Raw genomic sequence first — 20,492 nt, forward strand, 5'->3', positions numbered from 1 at the left:
CTTCGGTGGAGGTGTTGCAAACGCAGAAGGGATTTTGCAGTACGTTTACGCAGACCTACTGGATGTAATGACGCTCAGGTGTGAGGTGTGCCCATATATGATTGAAGCCCAAATGGTTAATGTTTTCTGTATCCAAGGCAGATTAAAATCTCCAACCACAAAGGAAAATTGGAATTTCATAATCCCTTGTAAGAAATTGTGGCGCTACACACACACACACACACACACACACACACACACACGGCACCACTACCAAGAGCCCAGTTTATAGGGCAAGTCTAGACTTGTCTGCTCAAAAGGAAGTCCCATTGTATCGCAGCCGGATTTTTCGCCCATTATAGCCATCCTGTGAGTGGAACTTAAGCTTTAGGTTTAGCAATCCTATACCCGTTTAGCTTGGAGCTAACTACACTGAAGTATAGGACTGCTCTTTTACAGAGTAGCTATAATGGATGGTATTCAACTAAGTTTTATGCATGTTCATTAATGTCAAGGAGTCTACTCTGACTCTTGAGTATAACTTAGTTGAATACGAACCGGCGCACGTAAAAAGGTGTTGATTGCGTCATGACCAGTTCAACAGGTGTCACTTATTTAGTTTTGCTTCACAATAACTATAGACATAGCTGCCAAGTTTTCCCTTTTCTCACGAGGAAGCCTATTCAGCATAAGGGAATTTCCCTGAAAAAAAGGGATAACTTGGCAGCTATGACTATAGAGGTTAACATTAAACAAGAATCTATGCTTTAAAAGATGTTTAGGGACATACAGTATTTCAGAAAAAAAGCCTCCAGGGTCAACATTATTTTATTCATGCTTTAAACAGATAGACAGACAGATGGAAAAGCGGCCAATGAAATAAAAACAATAAAATAAAAACATACATTCATAAATCGGGTCTAGCATTATGATAAATCCTGGTCACAAAAAATTGAAAGAATGTAACGCAAAGCAAGGGAAGTAAAGACAAAGGAAGAACATTGTCAATATGATTATCGTTCCAGTAATCCGCAAATAAAATAACTGGCATTTTATTATTTGTATTGGAGAACAAAAATCTATAAAGTTTCGCGTCATATATTTGCCAAACGGTCGAGGGGAGGCGATTTCTTTTATTATCGGCCACAACAAAATAGATCCTAGCAGTGCATAATTTTAGAACAAACCCTGTCGCAACTATTACGCTGAGTGTATTTAGAATGCTTGTTTCGGGACATACATACATACATACATACATACATACATACATACATGGCAGAATATACCCCGTGATATGTTTTATTAACAGAATGATCCTTTTCCAATAGAAACAAAATAAAAATAAAATACCTGTAGAAAAATTCCTTCCAGTAGCACCTTAGAGTGTGAGACCAACTAAGTTTGTCATTGGTATGAGCTTTCGTGTGCATGTACACTTATTTTTATTTTGTTTCAACGGCAGACCAACACGGCTACCTACCTGTAACTTTTCCAAGAGGTTTGTGCTAGGCAGAACCTGATTGTACGCAGCCGCGTCGTCTGCTTTTGAAAATGCGCGGTAGCGGAATCCTGCGCGCGCGTTTTTTTCCTCGGAAGTAGATCCCATTTTCTTCGTTGGGACTCACTCCCTAGCAACTGTGTCTGGGATCTAGACTGCGGCGGAATAAATGCGTTATTTCAGCCCTGCAGGTTTGCTAAAATACCCCAGAAGCTTGTAAAGTTTTTAGGGTATTTTAGCAAATCTGGACGGCTGAAATTAATGAGGCCCACGTAACCTGCCACGTAAGTGTGCATCGGATACGATCGCAGCCAGTGCCCTGTACAATGCTGAGCATCAAACGCTGACTTTATTTAACGTGTCTCCTCAAAGGTAAGTTCTATGATATTTACTCCCAGGTAATTGTGTATCGGATCGTCGTTTTAGGCGCCAGCAAGCTGGCTTAAATGTCTTCAGGATGGTATCGGCGAATAACACCCAAAATCGAAAGTGGAAAAAAAATAAAAGGCAGGAAAGTATTCAGTGTGTTCAGGAGTCTAGGCTTTTGTATCTTAGAACAGAGCAGAGATCTGTTTAACTCAAAGATGTGTTACCTGCCTATCGGTTTAAAAGCTGTGAATCAACTAACGTTATAGGAAAAACGCAAAATCGTTATGAAACAATACTTTCCGTTGTCAGCGTGCAGAAATGACTCCCCTCTCCCTCCCTGCCGCCATCGGTGTGATGGAATTTTGTGTCACATTGCAGAATTAACATTAGAAGATTAAAGGGAGCTTGTCTCGAGTCGTTGCAAAGGATATCAAACAACAACTTTGCAAAGCCTTCCGGTTTACCACCACTCGATATGAGAGAACCAACATGGTGTGTGGTCTAATTCATGTTCTAATTCTGGCTGCAGTCCTTTCTCCACTTACCTGGCTGGGAGTAAGTCCCATGGAATTCAATAGGATTTACTTCTAAGCAGACATGGTTCGGATTGCACTTGGTCACTTCCAACTCCAGCTGCCTTCGTTGTAGTTGTTAAGCTCCTTTGTATCTAACCATTTCAGGGACAGTGAATTGTACAATTGTAGAGCTGGAAGGGACGTCAAGGAAGCTGGTCCAACCCCCTGCAATGCAGGAATCTCAGCTAAAGAATCCCAGACATATGACCAGCCAACCTTGGTTTAAAAACCTCCAATTAAGATTTCCTGTACTTCAGCTTTTGCTCAACCTGGTGCCCCTCAGATGTTTTGGACCGCGACTCCCATCAGCATCCAAAACATCTGGAGGGCGCCAGGTTGGCTAGCCTAAGCACTACTTAGATAACTATACACCCTCTTCAAGTGCGCAGCTGGGTTAAAATCCACTCAGCGCTGGAAATCCATTCAGAAGTTCTGAGTCCACGCTGAAGCTCAACGCGGTTTTGTGGAGCGCAATTTGGAAGCTGTTTTTGGCCGAAGAGAGTGCTAAAATGCCGAAATGCGTAATGATAATCATTATAAATTATAAGTTATTGTTGTTGTAGTAGTAGTTACTGAACTGCAGTCAGGCGAACGTACTTATGAGTAAGCGGATTTCGCATTCAGAGGACGCATTTGCTGGCTTGGGGATCGGCACCCTATTGAGGGGCTTGGTTTTTGGTTTTGTTTTAATTAATTTTTGTGTGTGCGGGCGGAGAATATTGGATTTTTGCGCCTTCAGCTCCGGGGCTGAAGGAGAAGGAGGAGTCGCCCTCCCTCCCCCACGTGCTTTTAACACCTCGGAGGACAGCTATGTGGGAGGGTGAAGGTCGGGGACAAAAAAGATCCCCTTCCCGGAGTGAGCAGCAGATCAGAAGCGGAGCTCGAGAGGGTAAGGGCAACAGCGGGCTCATTTCAGCACCACAAGAGACGGACAGCGGCCAAACGCAAAGGCAAGGCGAGGACGCCGCTGTTTAAGGCAGGTTGTGCAACATCCTTGGTTTCATCTCCTGTCCTTGCCGTCTCTCTCTCTCTCTCTCTCTCTCTCTGACCTTCATCCCTTTCTGTTTGTTCTCTTTTCTATCACTGTAGAGACATAGGCACCTTATAAAGGGAGGTGCTGGGGTATTTACTTATGTCTGCCTCTCCTCCAAGGAGCCCAGGCCTGCTCACATGATTTCTCCCACCCGCTGCAAATAGCAGTCCTGTGAGGTAGGCGAGTCTGATAAATCGAAACTGGCCCAGAGACACTCAAGGAGCTTCGTGGTTGAGTAGGGATTTGGAGACTGCAGCCCTTTAACTGCCACTCCACAGAAGCAGCTGAGGACTGTTGGGCCATGGGTGAGAATGGTGAACTGGGAGCAGAAATCATCTATATCATCTCTCACATCAACCATAAACTCACTGCCTGGCCTTAGGAATTGCATGATTCTCTTACATTCCCCTCCTCTCCTCTTAGCTGGGGCATGAGGATCACCTTACTCCATAGATGCCTGCTCAACCACTTGGATATGTGGGACATTTTTCAAGTGCTGCATAATGTTCATTCTTCACTTGCAAGGATTTCGATCCTTCAGTTTGGCAGCACCCCATGCCCACTGCCATTAGACAAGCACCTTCTCTACCACTGCTAAACACTTCTTTATTTAAGCAAGCCTCCCCAGATGTCTAAATATGATGTGTATTTTAATAGGATGTTTTAGTTTGTAGTGGGTTTTTTTAACTGCTGATTTTATTTTGGGGGAAAAGAAGGCTAATTTTAATATCTGCCGTTAATGCACATTTTACAGGGTGAGTCTTTTAAAAGAGGCCCCATGGAACATGTGTACTCTGTATCCACAGGGCCTCTTTTAAAGGACTCACCCTGTATATGTTAGATAAACAGCGAAAGGAAAAACAAGCAAAAGGAAAAACAAGGAAACAGTGGGGTCACTCAGAGGAGAAGATGGTGAAATGCAAACAGGGGACAGAGAAAGGGCAGAACTCCTCAATGCCTTCTTTGCCTCTGTCTTCTCCAAGAAAGAAAACAACGCCCGACCTGAAGAATATGGAGCAGATGATTCAGCAGGGGAAACACAGCCCAGAATAAGTAAGGAGGTAGTACAAGAATACTTGGCTAGTTTAGATGTATTCAAGTCTCCAGGGCCAGATGAACTACATCCAAGAGTATTAAAAGAACTGGCAGAGGTGATTTCAGAACCACTGGCAATAATCTTTGAAAATTCCTGGAGAACAGGCGAAGTTCCAGCAGACTGGAGGAGGGCAAATGTTGTCCCTATTTTCAAAAAGGGGAAAAGAGAGGACCCAAACAATTACCGCCCAGTCAGCCTGACATCAATACCAGGAAAGATTCTAGAGCAGATCATTAAGCAAACAGTCTGTGAGCACCTAGAAAGAAACTCTGTGATCACTAAAAGTCAGCATGGGTTCCTGAAAAATAAGTCATGTCAGACTAATCTGATCTCATTTTTTGACAGAATTACAAGCCTGGTAGATGAAGGGAACGCTGTGGATGTAGCCTATCTTGATTTCAGCAAGGCCTTTGACAAGGTGCCCCATGATATTCTTGTAAAGAAGCTGGTAAAATGTGGGCTAGACAATGCTACCATTCAGTGGATTTGTAGCTGGATTACTGACCGAACCCAAAGGGTGCTCATCAATGGCTCCTCCTCATCCTGGAGAGTAGTGACTAGTGGGGTGCCACAGGGTTCTGTCTTGGGCCCAGTCTTGTTCAACATCTTTATCAATGACTTGGATGATGGGCTTGAGGGAATCCTGAGCAAGTTTGCAGATGACACCAAGTTGGGAGGGGTGGCTAACACCCCAGAGGACAGGATCACACTTCAGAATGACCTTAACAGATTAGACAACTGGGCCAAAGCAAACAAGATGAATTTTAACAAGGAGAAATGTAAAGTACTACATTTGGGCAAAAAAAATGAAAGGCACAAATACAGGATGGGAGACACCTGGCTTGAGAGCAGTACATGTGAAAAGGATCTAGGAGTTTTGGTTGACCACAAACTTGACATGAGTCAGCAGTGTGATGCAGCAGCTAAAAAAGCCAATGCAATTCTGGGCTGCATCAATAGGAGTATAGCATCTAGATCAAGGGAAGTAATAGTACCACTGTATTCTGCTCTGGTCAGACCTCACCTGGAGTATTGTGTCCAGTTCTGGGCACCACAGTTCAAGAAGGATACTGATAAGCTGGAACGTGTCCAGAAGAGGGCAACCAAAATGGTCAAAGGCCTGGAAACGATGCCTTATGAGGAACGGCTTAGGGAGCTGGGTATGTTTAGCCTGGAGAAGAGAAGGTTAAGGGGTGATATGATAACCATGTTCAAATATATAAAAGGATGTCATATAAAGGAGGGAGAAAGGTTGTTTTCTGCTGCTCCAGAGAAGCGGACACGGAGCAACGGATTCAAACTACAAGAAAGAAGATTCCACCTAAACATTAGGAAGAACTTCCTGACAGTAAGAGCTGTTCGGCAGTGGAATTTGCTGCCAAGGAGTGTGGTGGAGTCTCCTTCTTTGGAGGTCTTTAAGCAGAAGCTTGACAGCCATCTGTCAGGAATGCTTTGATGGTGTTTCCTGCTTGGCAGGGGGTTGGACTGGATGGCCCTTGTGGTCTCTTCCAACTCTATGATTCTATGATTCTATGATTCTATGATTCTATGAAACAGCTTAGAGGTTTTGACGGTTAAGCAATATATAAATTTTGTTAAATAAAAAATAAAGTAAATATAAGGTAATTCTGGCCTTCTTTACAGCTTAAGGTTAATCTTTATCTCCAGATTAATTACCTTTTGCTGCATCTTTTCTGTTATCTTATTCACCTAGATCCATGGTTAACATGTCAAAGGACTCAGACTACACCTGCTCCTATGGGATGAAGTTGACCTGGGATATCAACGATCCCAAGTTACCACAGGTACAGTTCAAGGAGGGAGGTTTGGAATAAACCTACTTGAATGAATTTGTGGACTAGTTTTCTAAGGCTGCAAAACACACTTGAAAGTCAGTCTTACTGAGCTCATTGGGGCTTTTTCTTGAGTTGGTGTGTATAGGTTGGCCCTGCACACCCCCAACTACACTGTATCTTTGTAGGATGCTCCTGCAATAGCAAACAAGCAATAATGGTATGATGGCTGATCTATGGGCAATTGCTAGGAGTGGTGCAGAGGTGTTTCTGTTCTTGTTCTCCCTCTTATATTGTAGATCCAGCTGGATATTTGCTCCAGAAGAAGAGAAGGGGAGAAAAGCACCCCTGTGCCAGTAGAGTTATATTAGCTGCTCATTTCTATACAAAAATATTCTCCACTGAAGCACATTTTTTAAAAAATAAAAAATATAGTTTTAATAATAAATCCCATAGAGGAGAATTGCATTGTTAATCACCAATAAGGTCACAAGGAGACTGCATTAGCTGCTTGAGCTGGTGGCATTTGCACAATTACAAGCCCACAATTATAAATCTAACTGATTTCAATGGAATGTGCAGACCTGCAGCATTAATCTGGGTTCTAAGTGTGGAGCTGAACTGGACCTGGATGCCTTTTGGGAAGTTGCTGTCATGGAGGATCTTCACATGTGTGTGTGTGTGTGTGTGTGTGTGTGTGTGAGAGAGAGAGAGAGAGAGAGAGAGAGAGAATGATAAAGGCCGAGGCTGGTTTTCACCTTAATGAGATGCTTTGCTAATATAGCCTCCATCCGTTCCCCTTTCTCTTATCCCTTTGCCGCTGATGCAGGAGCCCAAGCACTTTGATTCCTTCCAGGAGTGGCCCGATGGCTATTTGCGGCTCATCTACTCCAACGAGGATAAAAACGCACAGCGCCACCTCAGCGGATGGGCCATGCGCAACACCAACAACCACAACTGCCAGATCCTCAAGAAGTCCTGCCTCGGTGTGGTGGCATGTGCCAGGAACTGCACCCTATTGGAAGGGGCCAAGCTGCAGCTCCGGCCTGCCATATGCGACAAGGCTCGCCAAAAGCAGCAAAGTGAGAGAATTGTGATGGGGGAATCCACCCAACGGCTGTACCATCTTGCTCTGATTTGGGAGCCATAGGGGATCTTTGCGGAGTTTACAGCACAGAGTTCAGTCGAATGGCATCCCCAGGGAGGTACACCTGGCATCCATGCTATAACATTATTGATGCCCGGTTAAAGTCTTCTTATTTGCAGAGGCATTTTAGATGGTGGCATTTTTAGCTGGTTGCACGGCTTCATTCCTCTTATTTTTTGTTGTAACATTTCTGCCATTTTAAATTTCTTTGTGGATCGCTTTGGAATCTGTTTTTGGGTGAAAGGTGGTTTATGCATTGTAAAAAGTCAAGGAAAATCTGTCCAGATTTCAAGCCTCAACACAACTCCATTAAATCTTTTCTCTGTGTTTTTAAAAGTACAGTTGTACCTTGGAAGTAAAATGGAATCTATTCCAGAAGTCCGTTCGACTTCCAAAATGTTCGGAAACCAAAGCACGGCTTATGATTGGCTGCAGGAAGCTCCTGCAACCAATCGGAAGCCCCGGAAGCCCTGTCGGATGTTTGGATTCCCAAAAATGTTCGAAAACTGAAAGCTCAACAACTCTGGGCAATCCCCCCCCCCATAAAAAGCTTAGCAGCTCTGGGCAATCTCTCCCCATTTCCTCAATGTGGAGTCCCAAAAAATAGGGGTCATCTTATACACGGGGGCATGTTACACATGGGAAAATATGGTATTCTGCCTTTAACCTATTATCCCTCTGTCTCACAGAAAAACTTTGTCCAAACTGCAATTCAGCTCTTGAGTTAATTCCTTGCCGGGGACACAGCGGCTACCCAGTAACTAACTTCTGGAGACATGAAGGCAAGGCAATATTTTTCCAGGTAAAATATAAGTTCTCTTTGAGTGCTTTTGGATTTTGAGCAGCTTGATTTTGAATTTGTGGATGGAAAATCCGTGATCTATGTGTACCACATAGAAGGAATTCATATTGGAATTGCTTATGATGATCACCTATACTCACCCTTTCTTTTTCTTTTTTTTAGCACTTCTGAATGAAATTAATTATGTTGCACTCACTGATGCTCTGCAACAATAGCCTAGCAGTGATAAGATGGCAGGCCTTGTAACGTTGGGTTATTTGATATATTGAATATTGACATAATTCCAAGCCATTCATTTAGAGGTCCAAAAACATCGTGCCCGGAATCCAATTAATTATTTGAACAATTTCTGCCCCAAGGACTTTGAAGCTAAATTGTCGCCCCAAGATTTCATGGCAACCTCTTTTGAAATGGAAGGACATTTCAAAGAATTTGCTATCATATGGCACAATGGGTATGCCTCAACCTTTTGGCATGTCCAAAGCAGCTGTCTGGATCCTTTCCTATGTTTGATCCAGCATTCACTACTTATTTCATTTATTTATTCATTCTCAATATTTATAGACCACTTTTTACTGTAAATGGTCTCAAAGCAGTTTACAAACCAATCAATAGAACAATTCACTAATCAAATAATATGGTGTTTAAATCAACAGAAGCCACACAGACCTAATGCAACTTACTTAAAATGCCTGCTTCCTCAAGTGCCTGCGGCTCAACAGGGGGGTGTCTGATCTCAGCTCGGTACTTCAGAGTCAGGCCTGAATGCACAACTCCTGGTGAAACTAAGCTGTCCATCTGAGCCAGGGGAGACCACCAACACTCACTTTCATCAGTTTCTCTAGTTTGTTTCAATGAGGCTTGCATGAGAAAAGTTGGCTTCTTCTTTTATATAAATGATACAAACTTCAATCCACAGATGTTGACAAAACTCCATATAGATTAGAAAAGCAATTTCTTGTTACAAGGTGAGGCTTATAAGTCCTCCTGACAGTGGCTTTCAACAGAAGAAAATGACCTTCATGCTATATTAAACTGGTTATAAGATCACTCCAAATTAGCTAGTTTATGGATGGGTTGCAATGTCTCTCTGCTCATATGTTTCCTGTAACTAAGAACATTGTTCACGTGTCTGTATTTCTCCAGGCCAAGGGAATACATGACCACCCTAGACCAGAGAGTAAATCAGAAACAGAGATCAGAAGAAGTGCCCTTAAAAAGCAAACACCACCGTCTCATTCATCTCAGAAAAAAAGGCTTCTGGATTTTCAGGTAACTATAAGGTTGGAGAACCACAGAGAGCTTCGTGGCACCTTAATTACTAACAAATTTATCCAGGCATAAGCATTTGCGAGTTGCAGTGCGTGTGGATAGATAGGCAGCTACCCAGCCACTATGTACATCTGCTTCACTCCTCACATTTGGCAAAGCAGGGAAGTAGTGTGTGTGTGTGTGTTTGTCTAGCAAGAGCAGCAGTATCTGTTGCAAGGGCACCCCCTAATTTGTGGAGGTGGGGAGCAACACTAGTTTGGAGGCAGTGGTGCAGGAACATCACATAATAATTTATGAAGTAGGAGGTGCAGATAGCCCACTTCAATTCAAATACAATTTCACTTTAATCCCATCAGTGGGTTGCTGCTGCATACACCCACAGCAAAAGACCTATCTGAGATGCCCTAGGCTTGAAATAAACCAACAAATAAACCAAGAAAATTAAAATTATCCAACAAATGTTTATGGTGATTCCAAGATGTGTACAGAACATCGGCACTAGTTCCAGGTACAGGTAGGTAGCTGTGTTGGTCTGATGTAGTCGAAACAAAATTTAAAAAATCCTTCCAGCAGCACCTCCATGAAGGTATCTGAAGAAGTGTGCATGCACACGAAAGCTCATACCTATGACAAACATAGTTGGTCTCTAGGTGCTGCTGGAAGGATTTTTATTATTTTGTTTTGACTAGTTCCAGGTGTTTCTGATGTCAAATGGCCATTTGAAGCCATTTCTGATGCCTCATTTGAAAAAACCAGAGCAAAATTAATTTGAACCACAACTGGAAACAACTGAAATAGCCATTCACCATATTTCATTTGCTCATGCAGCAATTTCTCCTGAAGTCTTTTTATTTATCTTCTCATTAGACAGAAATGTGTTTTGAGAACAGCAGTCACTTTCATTATATTCATCATCTGGGATGTGAAGAAGGATCAGAAAAGATCAACATAATTACAGATACTGGCTTGCCACTCCTAGCTCAGCCTCACCATTTATTTCAAAATACAGAACCTTACAACATTACCTACGATGCAGCCAGCTTTCAAGAGGATGTGTTATCACCACTTCAGAAGCACCCAAGCCCCAAAATCTATACATCTAAACCAACTTGTGGCTATGAATGCTCATTTCCTGGTTACATCAGTTCCAGTCTGTATACATTTCACAAAGATCCAATGGATATTCCAGGGGATGCTGACCATGTTGTGTTGAATGGACTTCAATACCATGTAAATTCACTAAATGCCCAAGAAAAGAACTTTGATGGCACCCATAAACATCATGGACTAAAACAGGCCTTAGCTGAAACTCACTACGGAGAAAGGATTGACGATGGATCGAGTCAAGTCTGTGTTAATCATCCCCATTACAGTGAGGAATATGCTTGCAGATATAGCAGTCATTCTTCTTTGGAAGTCCCACCTTTGCAAACTGTTATAACCACAACTACCAAGATGTCCCTTGAAGCCTACAAGCCTCCTGTGGCGAAGTACGGCAGCAGTTTATATGATCCAAAAGATCTCATGAGCTGTTCCTTGGCAGAGAGCATTTCAGGTACTGTCTGTCGAGAGATAAGCCTTCAAGACGACTGGGGAATGGGCAAACCAAATGAGATTGGTGAGCATTTTCTGACAATTGATAAGGAGGAGCATATAGCATCAGTGGATAAATGCCGGGATAGTACTGATGCAGGAAACGTTTATACTGGATATGAAGGACAAACATTCCAATTTGAGAATACTGAATACTAAGCCTCAGGTGTGGCAAGATTTGTGTACATACATACACACACACACACACACACACACACACACAGAGAGAGAGAGAGAGAGAGAGAGAGAGAGAGAGAGAGAGAGAGAGAATAAGGATTTATTTTTTAAAACCAATAGATTATACAATATTTTGTGGCTTTGGAAGATTTGATCAACACTGTGGCTCATGTTATTCATTCTAAACATAACATTAAAGTCGCAATGTAGAAACCGCACAGCAGTTAAGTCATGGCCAGGTTAAAGGGTGATGCAATGTTAGTCCTACCAGAGGTCCACTGAAATTTGAAAATGACTTCATTGGATATCATCTAAAGCAGGGGTGGCCAACTCCCAAGAGACTGCGATCTACTCACAGAGTTAAAAACTGGCAGTGATCTACCCCTTTTTGGGGGTTCAGGTCAAAGTTTTTTTAGGAAGGAGGAAGGCCCATTTGGGGGGGGGGTTCAGGTAAAAGTTATTGAGTTTTTTTCAGGGAGGAGGTAAAATGTTGAGCTTTTTTAACGGGAGCCACAGTTGTTCAGCTTCTTTGGGGGGAGCCAATGATCTACCAGTGATCTACCGCAGATGTCTAGTGATCTACCGGTAGATCACAATCTACCTGTTGGACATGCCTGATCTAAAGATTTGCAAGAATTTAAGATGTTGGTGTATACAATACATACAGTACCAGAATTATATAGGCTCAAAATGCTGTTGTAAACTTTGGTATTTTACTCAAAATCGCTCCAGCTTAAAGTATTGTGAATACAAATCACTGAGAACATCAGCTGTGCATGCTCAATGGTAATACATGGATACTGCAGGAGTTAACAGTGAACCTCTATTCTTTTTAATCTGTCATGCACATGATAAATTATCAGTAGGTGTGTGCCCTTTGTAATGATATTATTTCATATTAGCTCATTGTGTGGTTATGGTTAGGTTTTGAAGTAGGAATGGGGAATCTATATGGCTCTTTAGAAGTTGCTGGACTTTAAATTCCATCATCCCCAACCAGCAGGGACAAGGGTCTGTGTTTATGGGAGACAAAGTCCAACAAAATCTGGAGTACCACATGCTCCACATCCCTGTTGAAAGCACCTATTAAGTATTTATGGCAGCATAAAATATCAAAATGTGACTCTTTAAAGGCTGAAAAACCATCAACCAAAAAGTAATAAACAAAATCACCTTTAAAAATCAATTTAATAAGTTATTATGTCAAACATTAATTTAAAGTCAAAAGATGGAAATCCAACAATTTTATTTATTTTATTTAGTTATTGCATTTTTATGCAGCCCTTCATCCCAATACATGATATTTTATGAACTTGAATCTGTTTCATTTAAGTTTTTTTGATCACTTCCAACTCTACAATTCTCTGATTCTAAGCACTCATCACTATAATTTTCATGGAACAGGATTTGTGTTCCTGGGGGGCTGAATTTCACTGCAGCGACAATGCTGGAGAACTATATTTCACTGCAACAACAAATATTCCAATAAGTTTCGTCAATGAAAGCTACAAAATGAAACTAACATAAAGAACAGACATAAAGAACAGTCCTCATTCACTGCACGGGCCGGAAAGCTCAGTTGGGTAGAGTGTGGTGCTAATAATGCCAAGGTTGCAGGTTTAATCCCTTATAGGACAGCTGCGTGTTCCTGAATTGCACAGGGTTGGACTCGGAGTCCCTTCAAACTTTACAATTCTATGAACAGATTGTTGTTGTTTAGTCGTTTAGTCGTGTCCGACTCTTCGTGACGCCATGGACCAGAGCATGCCAGGCACTCCTGTCTTCCACTGCCTCCTGCAGTTTGGTCAAACTCATGTTCGTAGCTTCGAACAGATAATTAAACAGAATGGAGAAAGGAAGCTTGCAAGGCATGTAGTATCCATTTCAATAGCCTGTGGTCCTCCAGATGTTGCTGTACTCTCTCCCGTCAGCCCCAGCCAATATGGCCAGTGATCTGGGATTACAGGAGTTATAGTCCAACAACATGCAGAGAGTCATAGGTTCCCCAGCACTTTTTAAAAGCACCTTTTCATGAATCAATAAAACAGCAACAGTGCTAGTGGAACTATTTTAACACGTATACAAGTGCCATCTAGATCTCCAGGTTGTTTAAGGTTAGCTCACACGACCATATTTCTCATAAGGAAGCTTGGTTGCGGGGGGGGGGGACCATTCTTCTTGATCCCTACAGTATTCATGAATGGGGAGCCAGTTTAGCAGGTGAGATCAAAACAGCAAAAAATAATTTGGGCTCATTTTCGTGCATCATGAAGTATGGCACGGAAAGAGTCCTTCTTTGCCGAGCACCTGAAAAGATTTACCTGTTGGTCCTCTATGGTTGTCATTTCCCTACAACAAATACCTTTTACAAGATCTACTGATCCAGAGTGGTTAGCATCTTGGCAGTAATTCAGACTTGGACTGGAGAGACTGGTGCTCAAATCCCCACTTGCCATAAAGCTCATTGGGCCTGTTACACAGTCTCCGAGCCTATATCACAGGGATAATTGTAAAGCTAACATGGGATTGCACTCAGGCATGTGCCACCCTGAGATCATTGCAGGAAAGGTTGGAACAGAAATGTGAGGAAAAAATAATACAGTATATTGATCTCATCCGTACCACATTCACAACAGATTCTCAGAGCTTCATGTATTTGTTGAAACCTTGTTTTCTTTGCTGTTTATTTCCCCTTCTAATACAGCTAATTGCATTATCAGAATTATTCAGTAGCAGCTTGCTATGTAGTTAAGAGGCTCCTAAAATAAAACTAAACATCTTCAAATGTTTCTCGTTTTTATGTGGTAGCCCAAATCAGTTTGAAACAGTTTTTAAATGACATGGCTTAGTGCTATGGAAGTGGGGACTGGAATGCAGTCTAATGTTCCTTGCTTTGTGGAATCTGCACTGCTATTGCAACCATGATTTCTCAGCTAGAAGCAATCATAAACAGTAAAGAACTTGGTCTGTATTGACCACGACATTGCTAGTCCTCCCCACCACTTGCATGTGGTCCTCAGGTTACCCCCAAGGGGATGTGGCCCTCAGCCTAAAGAAGGCCCCTTCCCTTACCCTTGAGCTAAGAGTGCTAGACTAGGAGAGACCCAGGTTCAAATTCTCCCTTGGACATCAAAGTTCACTAGGCGGCCTTCGGCTAGTCACACAGTCTAGCCAATTTTTCATGAGGCTAAAGGAAAGGGGGCAGAACCACAGGCAACTCCTGGAGTTCCTTAGAGGAAATGTAGGATACGGAATAAATTCAAACTAAACAATGTATTTTATTTATTAACTTGGTTGGGGAATATGCCTGAATTCCATTTCAAAAAGTTATATTCAGTTAAAATAGGAGCCAACTCCCCATAAAGTGAATATGGCAAAGTGTAAAATGAGTCAGGGAGCAGGTGCGTTTGGATGTTGTCGTTTCCAACTTCTTTTGTAAAAATGCAAACTGTGTTGCTCTTCGTGGATCTTTTAGCTCTTGCCTATTATCTTTCATTTCGTTTCCTGGTTCACAGCAAGAGCAAGGCACGCTGCTGCTGTTATGTCTGTGGGGCAAAATGACGTGCTAACTGATCGGCACATGTTGTTCACCCCATTGCTTTGGGAAACGTTGGCAGGTTGTTGTTCTAAGGTCAAACTGACCTATTATCTATGAAACCTAAGAACTGCTATCAAAGAACAGCATCAAAAAACAACTGTGTGATCATGAAGAGCAACACAGGCATGTGCAGCAAACATGATCACACAAGCTCAAATACACCAACATCATATTTATTTATTCTTAATGCTAAAGAACTACTACCCAATGCCTTTGCTACTTAAAGATTAAGCATCAATAGTAATTCTTCTTGTCAGAGACTATGACTACTATAGATATGATGGTGGAGTACATGATATAGTTAAGCATGTTTAAATATCTTTGAAACTAAGGCACATGGTTGATAGAAATGTATTTATAATTATTGCTGCTGCTTGAAGGACTCAAAAAGTAGGAGACAGCCATACAAGTATTTATTTCACTGTTGTCACTTGCAAGCTGTGACCGGCAAGTGTTTCCCTGTATCATCAGATGTCCTAGGTTTCAGTTTTTCCTATTCAGAAGTGCTTTCAAACATGAAAAGTGTGACATGTCATGTGGCACAACAAAATGCAAAAAGGGAAAAGAATGCAATAGAAACACGAGAAATGTGAATTTAATTTTAATCTACAATGAGACTGCCTATAGAGATGTTAGTAAAGTTCTGACAAAAGAGAGGTATTAGTTAAAATGTGGTGTTTGTGTGTGTGGGGGGGGGAGAGAGGGTGGTGGTGGAAGGAAAGGCAAGAGCTTTAAGGCTGAAATTCTACACCCACTGAAAAGAATGGTTCTTGTCTTGAGTAGCCATATACAGGGCGAGTCCTTTAAAAGAGGCCCTGTGGATGCTGAGCCACGGGGCCTCTTTCAAAAGACTCACCCTGTATTAGGATTGTGCCATAAAAAGGTTACTTTATAGGAAATCCCAGTTTCAATAGACAGGGATTCCATTCCATATCCATTCATATTTGGATTAGCAAAACAAATATAATTTCTTCTGTCAGGACAGGATATCCATCTACATTCTCTATACAGTTTAATCCAGGCATCCCCAAACTGCAGCCCTCCCGATGCTTTGGCCTACAACTCCCATGATCCCTAGCTAACAGGACCAGTGGTCAGGGATGATGGGAACTGCAGTCCAAAACATCTGGAGGGCCGAATGCCTGGTTTAATCCAAGAAAACCCAGATTCAAATCCCTACTCAGCCATGAAGCTCACTAGGTGACCTTGGGTCAGTCACACACTCACAACCTAACTTACCTCATAGGGTTGTTGTGATAATAAAATGGGGAAGGGTGAAAAATATGGGTGCCATCTTGAGCTCCTTGAGGGAAAGGTGAGTCTGTTGGCATCCATCCATCTCAAGAGGCAATGGAGTGCACCTCCGGGGGTGACGTCAAATTGTTGTGTTAGCAGCACCGTAGTGACCTCCATGGGTCACAAGCTTAGGCAGTGTGTATGGAGGTCCCAGGCTGCCCAGATGACAAGACTCCCCTTCTCTTGGCCTCACTGATATGGTCCAAAGGAAAGCAGAGCAATACTTTTGGCAGCAGCTTGGCAGCGGCAGTTACTAGAAGGAGGCGCACAAGGTGACATCCAACAGTCTTAGGGACTCCACTCTGGATTTGTTTACTCCTTACCTTTTTCTTCTCACAAAGATATCCTGCAAAGGTGAGGCATAAATGCAATACAGCATAGTCATAAATGCAATAAAGCAAAACATAAGATGAAACAACACTAGCAGTACTGAATCTGTAGCACAATACAGTTACCTTGAGAAGGTATTGAAGCATAAACACTGAGCCAGCTCTTGGTATCAAATGACTGAACCTACGTATCTAGTAATCAGTGGCTGCAGGGTAAGATAAGGCTTTGTAAATGCTTGTTTCCTCGGAATTCTTATCTTGTTGATGTACAGAGCATTAAACCTTGCTGTTTTTATCCAGAGATATAAAGCAGTCTGATTTCTTACTGAAATCTTTGTGTATGGAAGATACTGTATTTTGTTAGTGATACTTAACCAGTGATGTGTTTTTAGCCATTTGAAATCCAAATAGCTATTTTTTAAAAAACTTTTCCTCCTTATTTAAATTGCTCATTAAACCGGGAATTAAATGTGGTATTATGTAAACAATAACAGTAGGGCTCCATGCCTAATTTGGTTTATGGCATTACTGTAGTTTTAAGACTTCTTTTGAACATCTTTTGAATGGCAAGATCTATTGTTTTCAGCAGTTTATCATCTGGATTCCAGAAAACTGACCTCTGTTACCCTGACTTTCCAGTTGACTTGCTGTTGATAGAATCAATTTGTCTGTCAACATAAGCCTATATTTGCAGCAAAGTAGCCGATCAGGTTTACAGTTGGATGCAAAATAGAAGTCAAGTGAATTTTCACTGTTGTACACACTTGCCAGAGAGGAGGCAGGGGTGGCTTCGCTTCGGCCAATACACATTACCTGCTTTGTTTTCCCACCCCTGCAGCCCCCCAGAACTCCTAAACTGTACAAGAAAGCTGCCGTCTGCACAAACACAACCAACAGCTGCCTGTACACACCTCAACTTAATCACAGCTTGCGTTTTTAAATCAGATGGAAGCTAGTTTGAGGGGAAATGCAGCAATAAACAGAAGGATCCTATGGTTTGTGGCTAATGCCATGCACACTTGACTTAAGGGACACAGAAGTTGGAGTGCACTTGAGCCAGAGCAAAAGGGTAATGTGTACACAGGCTCACACGTCATCCATATAAATACACGGAGTAGTAGTAAACACATCCTTTTGGAATGAAAGTTGAGTCCTGATCAGGCCAACAGCCAACCTAGTCCATCAGCCTGTCCTCAGTGTCCAACCAGGTGCCTGTGGGGAAACCACAAACAGCACATGTGTCCTGCAAAAGCACCTATGGTTTCCAGACCCTCCAAGTGTCCCTATTTTCCAGGGGCAGACCCGGATTTACAGAAGCTGCCCAGGTTTCTGATTTGATCTCAGAATGTCCCGCTTTTGCTTAAGACGTCCCTATTTGCATGGGAGTAATGTTGCAGGGAATTGTAGGACATCCTTATTTTCATTGCAGAAATGAGTTAACTGACCCCTCAAGCCATCTGAAGGCAGCTCTGTACTGTATAGGGAAGTCTTTTTTTAAAAAAAAAAATTAAAAAATTGTTTTATGTTTTTATATACTGTATGTTGGAAGCTACCCAGAGTGGCGGGGACAATCTAGTCAGATGGACAGGCTATTATTATTCTTATTATTATTACAGTCAAACCTCGGCTGTTGAACGTTCTGGAAGACCATTTGACTTCCAAAACGTTAGACAACTGAAAACTGAAAGCGGAAGCTTCAATACGGGAACGCAAAACAAAAGCCGTGTAGCACATTCGGCTTCCGAAAATCGTTTGAAAACCGGAGCAGTTACTTCTGGGTTTTCGGTGTTCGGGAGCCAAAACGTTCCAAAATGGAGGCGTTTGGGAAAAGAGGTTTGACTGTACGTATTATGAAATAGGACGCCCCTATTTTCATCAGAGAAATATTGGAGGATATGCGTTTCCAGCAACTGGCATTCAGAAGCATTGCTCCCTCCCAGGGTGAGGGTCCAGAGAACAACCATCATGGCTATTGGAGGGGGACACTGAACAGTTTAGGGCGTAGGGGGTGTCATTTTAGGGGTGAAACTGAATTTTTGCACATTTCGTTAGCGAGGGGTTTCTGAGTGTGAGGAATTCAAATCTGCTGTATTACTTTAGCAACGGGACAACATTTTGCTTGGTAAAGCTACGTTTGATTTTTTAAAAAGCACATAAACTGCTTTTGGAAAACCAAAGAATTTTAATTTCACTTTCTGAAAATGTCAGGTAATGCTAACCAATAATAAAAAACAAAAACATATAATAAAACTGCAAGTACTTGGCAATCATTTCTATGCAATGTTTCACACATTTTACTTACCAAGCAAAACTACTGTAGATCGTATTAACTTACTTAGTCCAAACGTGTCTTGAATTCCCAAGTTCATATTACAACTTTTTAGCACCCCTCATTTTTTGGAATTTGAAAGCCGAAATATTCAACACGGCGCTCCTACGCAAGAGCGCAAAGGACCGCCGCCTCGACTCTACAAGCACGTGCGCGCGCGCACTTTCTCGCTTCCGGAGGAGGCCACCATTATTATTATTATTATTATTATTATTATTATTATTATTATTATTATTATTATTATTATTATTATTATTCGCCGGCACGTGCGCGCATAATCGACAAGTCGCGCGCGCCCTTCTTCTCGCCTTTCTCCGGCTCGGAGGCTAAGTGGGGGACGTCATCGCCGCCGCCGCCGCCGCGACGCGCGCGCAGCTTGCGTCCGCCCCGCCCTCCCGAGTCTCTGGGACGGCCGTTCTCGAACCGTCAGTCAAGTCAGCACCAAGCCAATCAGGATCAACGACGCGAAGCTCGAGCGCCACCCCACCACTACCTCTCGTCCCTACGGCCCTCCTCCTCCTCCTCAACTGCTCTTAGGCCCGCCCGCTCCGTCTGCGTGCCTCGAGAGCTGGCGCCGGCGATTCGTGTTGCCTAGGAGACAGATCGCCGCCGCCGCCGCCGCTTGCTGCTTGACGCCGCCGCCTCCGGCTCTAGACCCCTGGCCGGGTTTAGAGTCGAGGGAGCTGCTGGTGGTTCGGAGGTTGGGATGAGGCGGCCGAGGGAAGAAGGAGGAGGACCCGGAGGGGGCGGCCCCGGAGCCTCCGCAGGCGGCCAGCAGCTCAGCGGTGAGTGAGGCGAAAGGCGGCGGCGGCGGCAGGGAGGGCGGATTAAGGAGGGTGACGAGGCGGGCGGGCAAAGAACCCCCCTCCCGCTCTTAATCTGGAGCAGCCCGTTTGAAGCATTGCAGGGGGGTTGGTCTAAATGACCCTCCGAACCCCTTCCAACTCTACGATTCCACGATTCTTGTGACTTGGGATTTTACTTCCTAGGGTCCCGTTAACTTTGGGAGGGACTTCAGAGTTCAGGCGCGATCTAGCCAGAGCTATAAGGGCCTTTAGAATCGCGTCGATTTCAGTGGGAAATCACTTAAAATGGAATCTCAAGGATAGGAGCGACATTGCACTTTTGTTTTTCCTCCGAGGGGATCGCATCACTTATTTTATCCACGCAGGGAGGAGTGGGTAAGCCTGAAAGGAGGTGGGCAACCCACTGAGTTTCATAGCTGTATGCGGATTTGAATCTGGGCCTCCTCCCAAGTTTCTAATATTACTTTCTTCCACTATGTTACAGTGGCTCTTAACAGTACTTAATTTGGGTACATATTGAGACGTGTGTTGAAATTTACAAGAATGACGGTGCAGTCTGAAACGTGTACTACCCCAGAAGAAGATCTGTTGGATGTAATGGGGGGTTGTAAGATGGTAGACTAATACCGGTAGTATCCTAGAGTTGGAAGAGAGCATGTGCAACCCCCTGCAATGCAGGAATCTTTCACCCAACATGGGACTTGAACCCACAACCCTGAGATTAAGAGTTTCATGCTCTACGGACTGAGCTATCCCAACTCAACTATGTATTTATTTAAAATCTCTGGCTACCCTATCTA

At 43.0% G+C, this 20,492-nt stretch overlaps 2 protein-coding genes across 3 annotated transcripts in view; both read left to right on the top strand.

Moving 5' to 3' along the window:
• Positions 1-6,277: 6,277 nt before the first annotated feature.
• GCM2 (glial cells missing transcription factor 2) lies at positions 6,278-11,316 on the top strand. The gene is made up of 5 exons (XM_035124568.2): positions 6,278-6,355; positions 7,173-7,425; positions 8,180-8,292; positions 9,439-9,564; positions 10,432-11,316. Exons 1-5 carry the CDS (start codon positions 6,278-6,280, stop codon positions 11,314-11,316), a joined length of 1,455 nt encoding a protein of 484 aa, XP_034980459.2.
• An 8,162-nt stretch (positions 11,317-19,478) lies between these two features.
• The window catches only part of MAK (male germ cell associated kinase), a 28,924-nt gene continuing 27,910 nt past the window's right edge, over positions 19,479-20,492 (top strand). For both annotated transcript variants that reach the window (XM_060277976.1, XM_035125909.2), the window contains exon 1: positions 19,479-19,671. The gene's annotated coding sequence lies outside the window, so the exon portion shown is untranslated. The remainder of the gene's footprint in view (positions 19,672-20,492) is intronic.

Source organism: Zootoca vivipara, chromosome 8 (assembly GCF_963506605.1).
Source record: "Zootoca vivipara chromosome 8, rZooViv1.1, whole genome shotgun sequence".
NCBI classification, from domain to species: Eukaryota; Metazoa; Chordata; class Lepidosauria; order Squamata; family Lacertidae; genus Zootoca; species Zootoca vivipara.

Excerpts from the sequence above, each read along its gene's own strand:
- GCM2 (XM_035124568.2), top strand. The coding sequence starts at position 6,278 with ATGTCAAAGGACTCAGACTACACCTGCTCCTATGGGATGAAGTTGACC. Across the intron at positions 6,356-7,172 it reads ACGATCCCAAGTTACCACAG|GAGCCCAAGCACTTTGATTC; the intron begins GTACAGTTCAAG and ends CCGCTGATGCAG. Across the intron at positions 9,565-10,431 it reads AAAGGCTTCTGGATTTTCAG|ACAGAAATGTGTTTTGAGAA; the intron begins GTAACTATAAGG and ends TCTTCTCATTAG.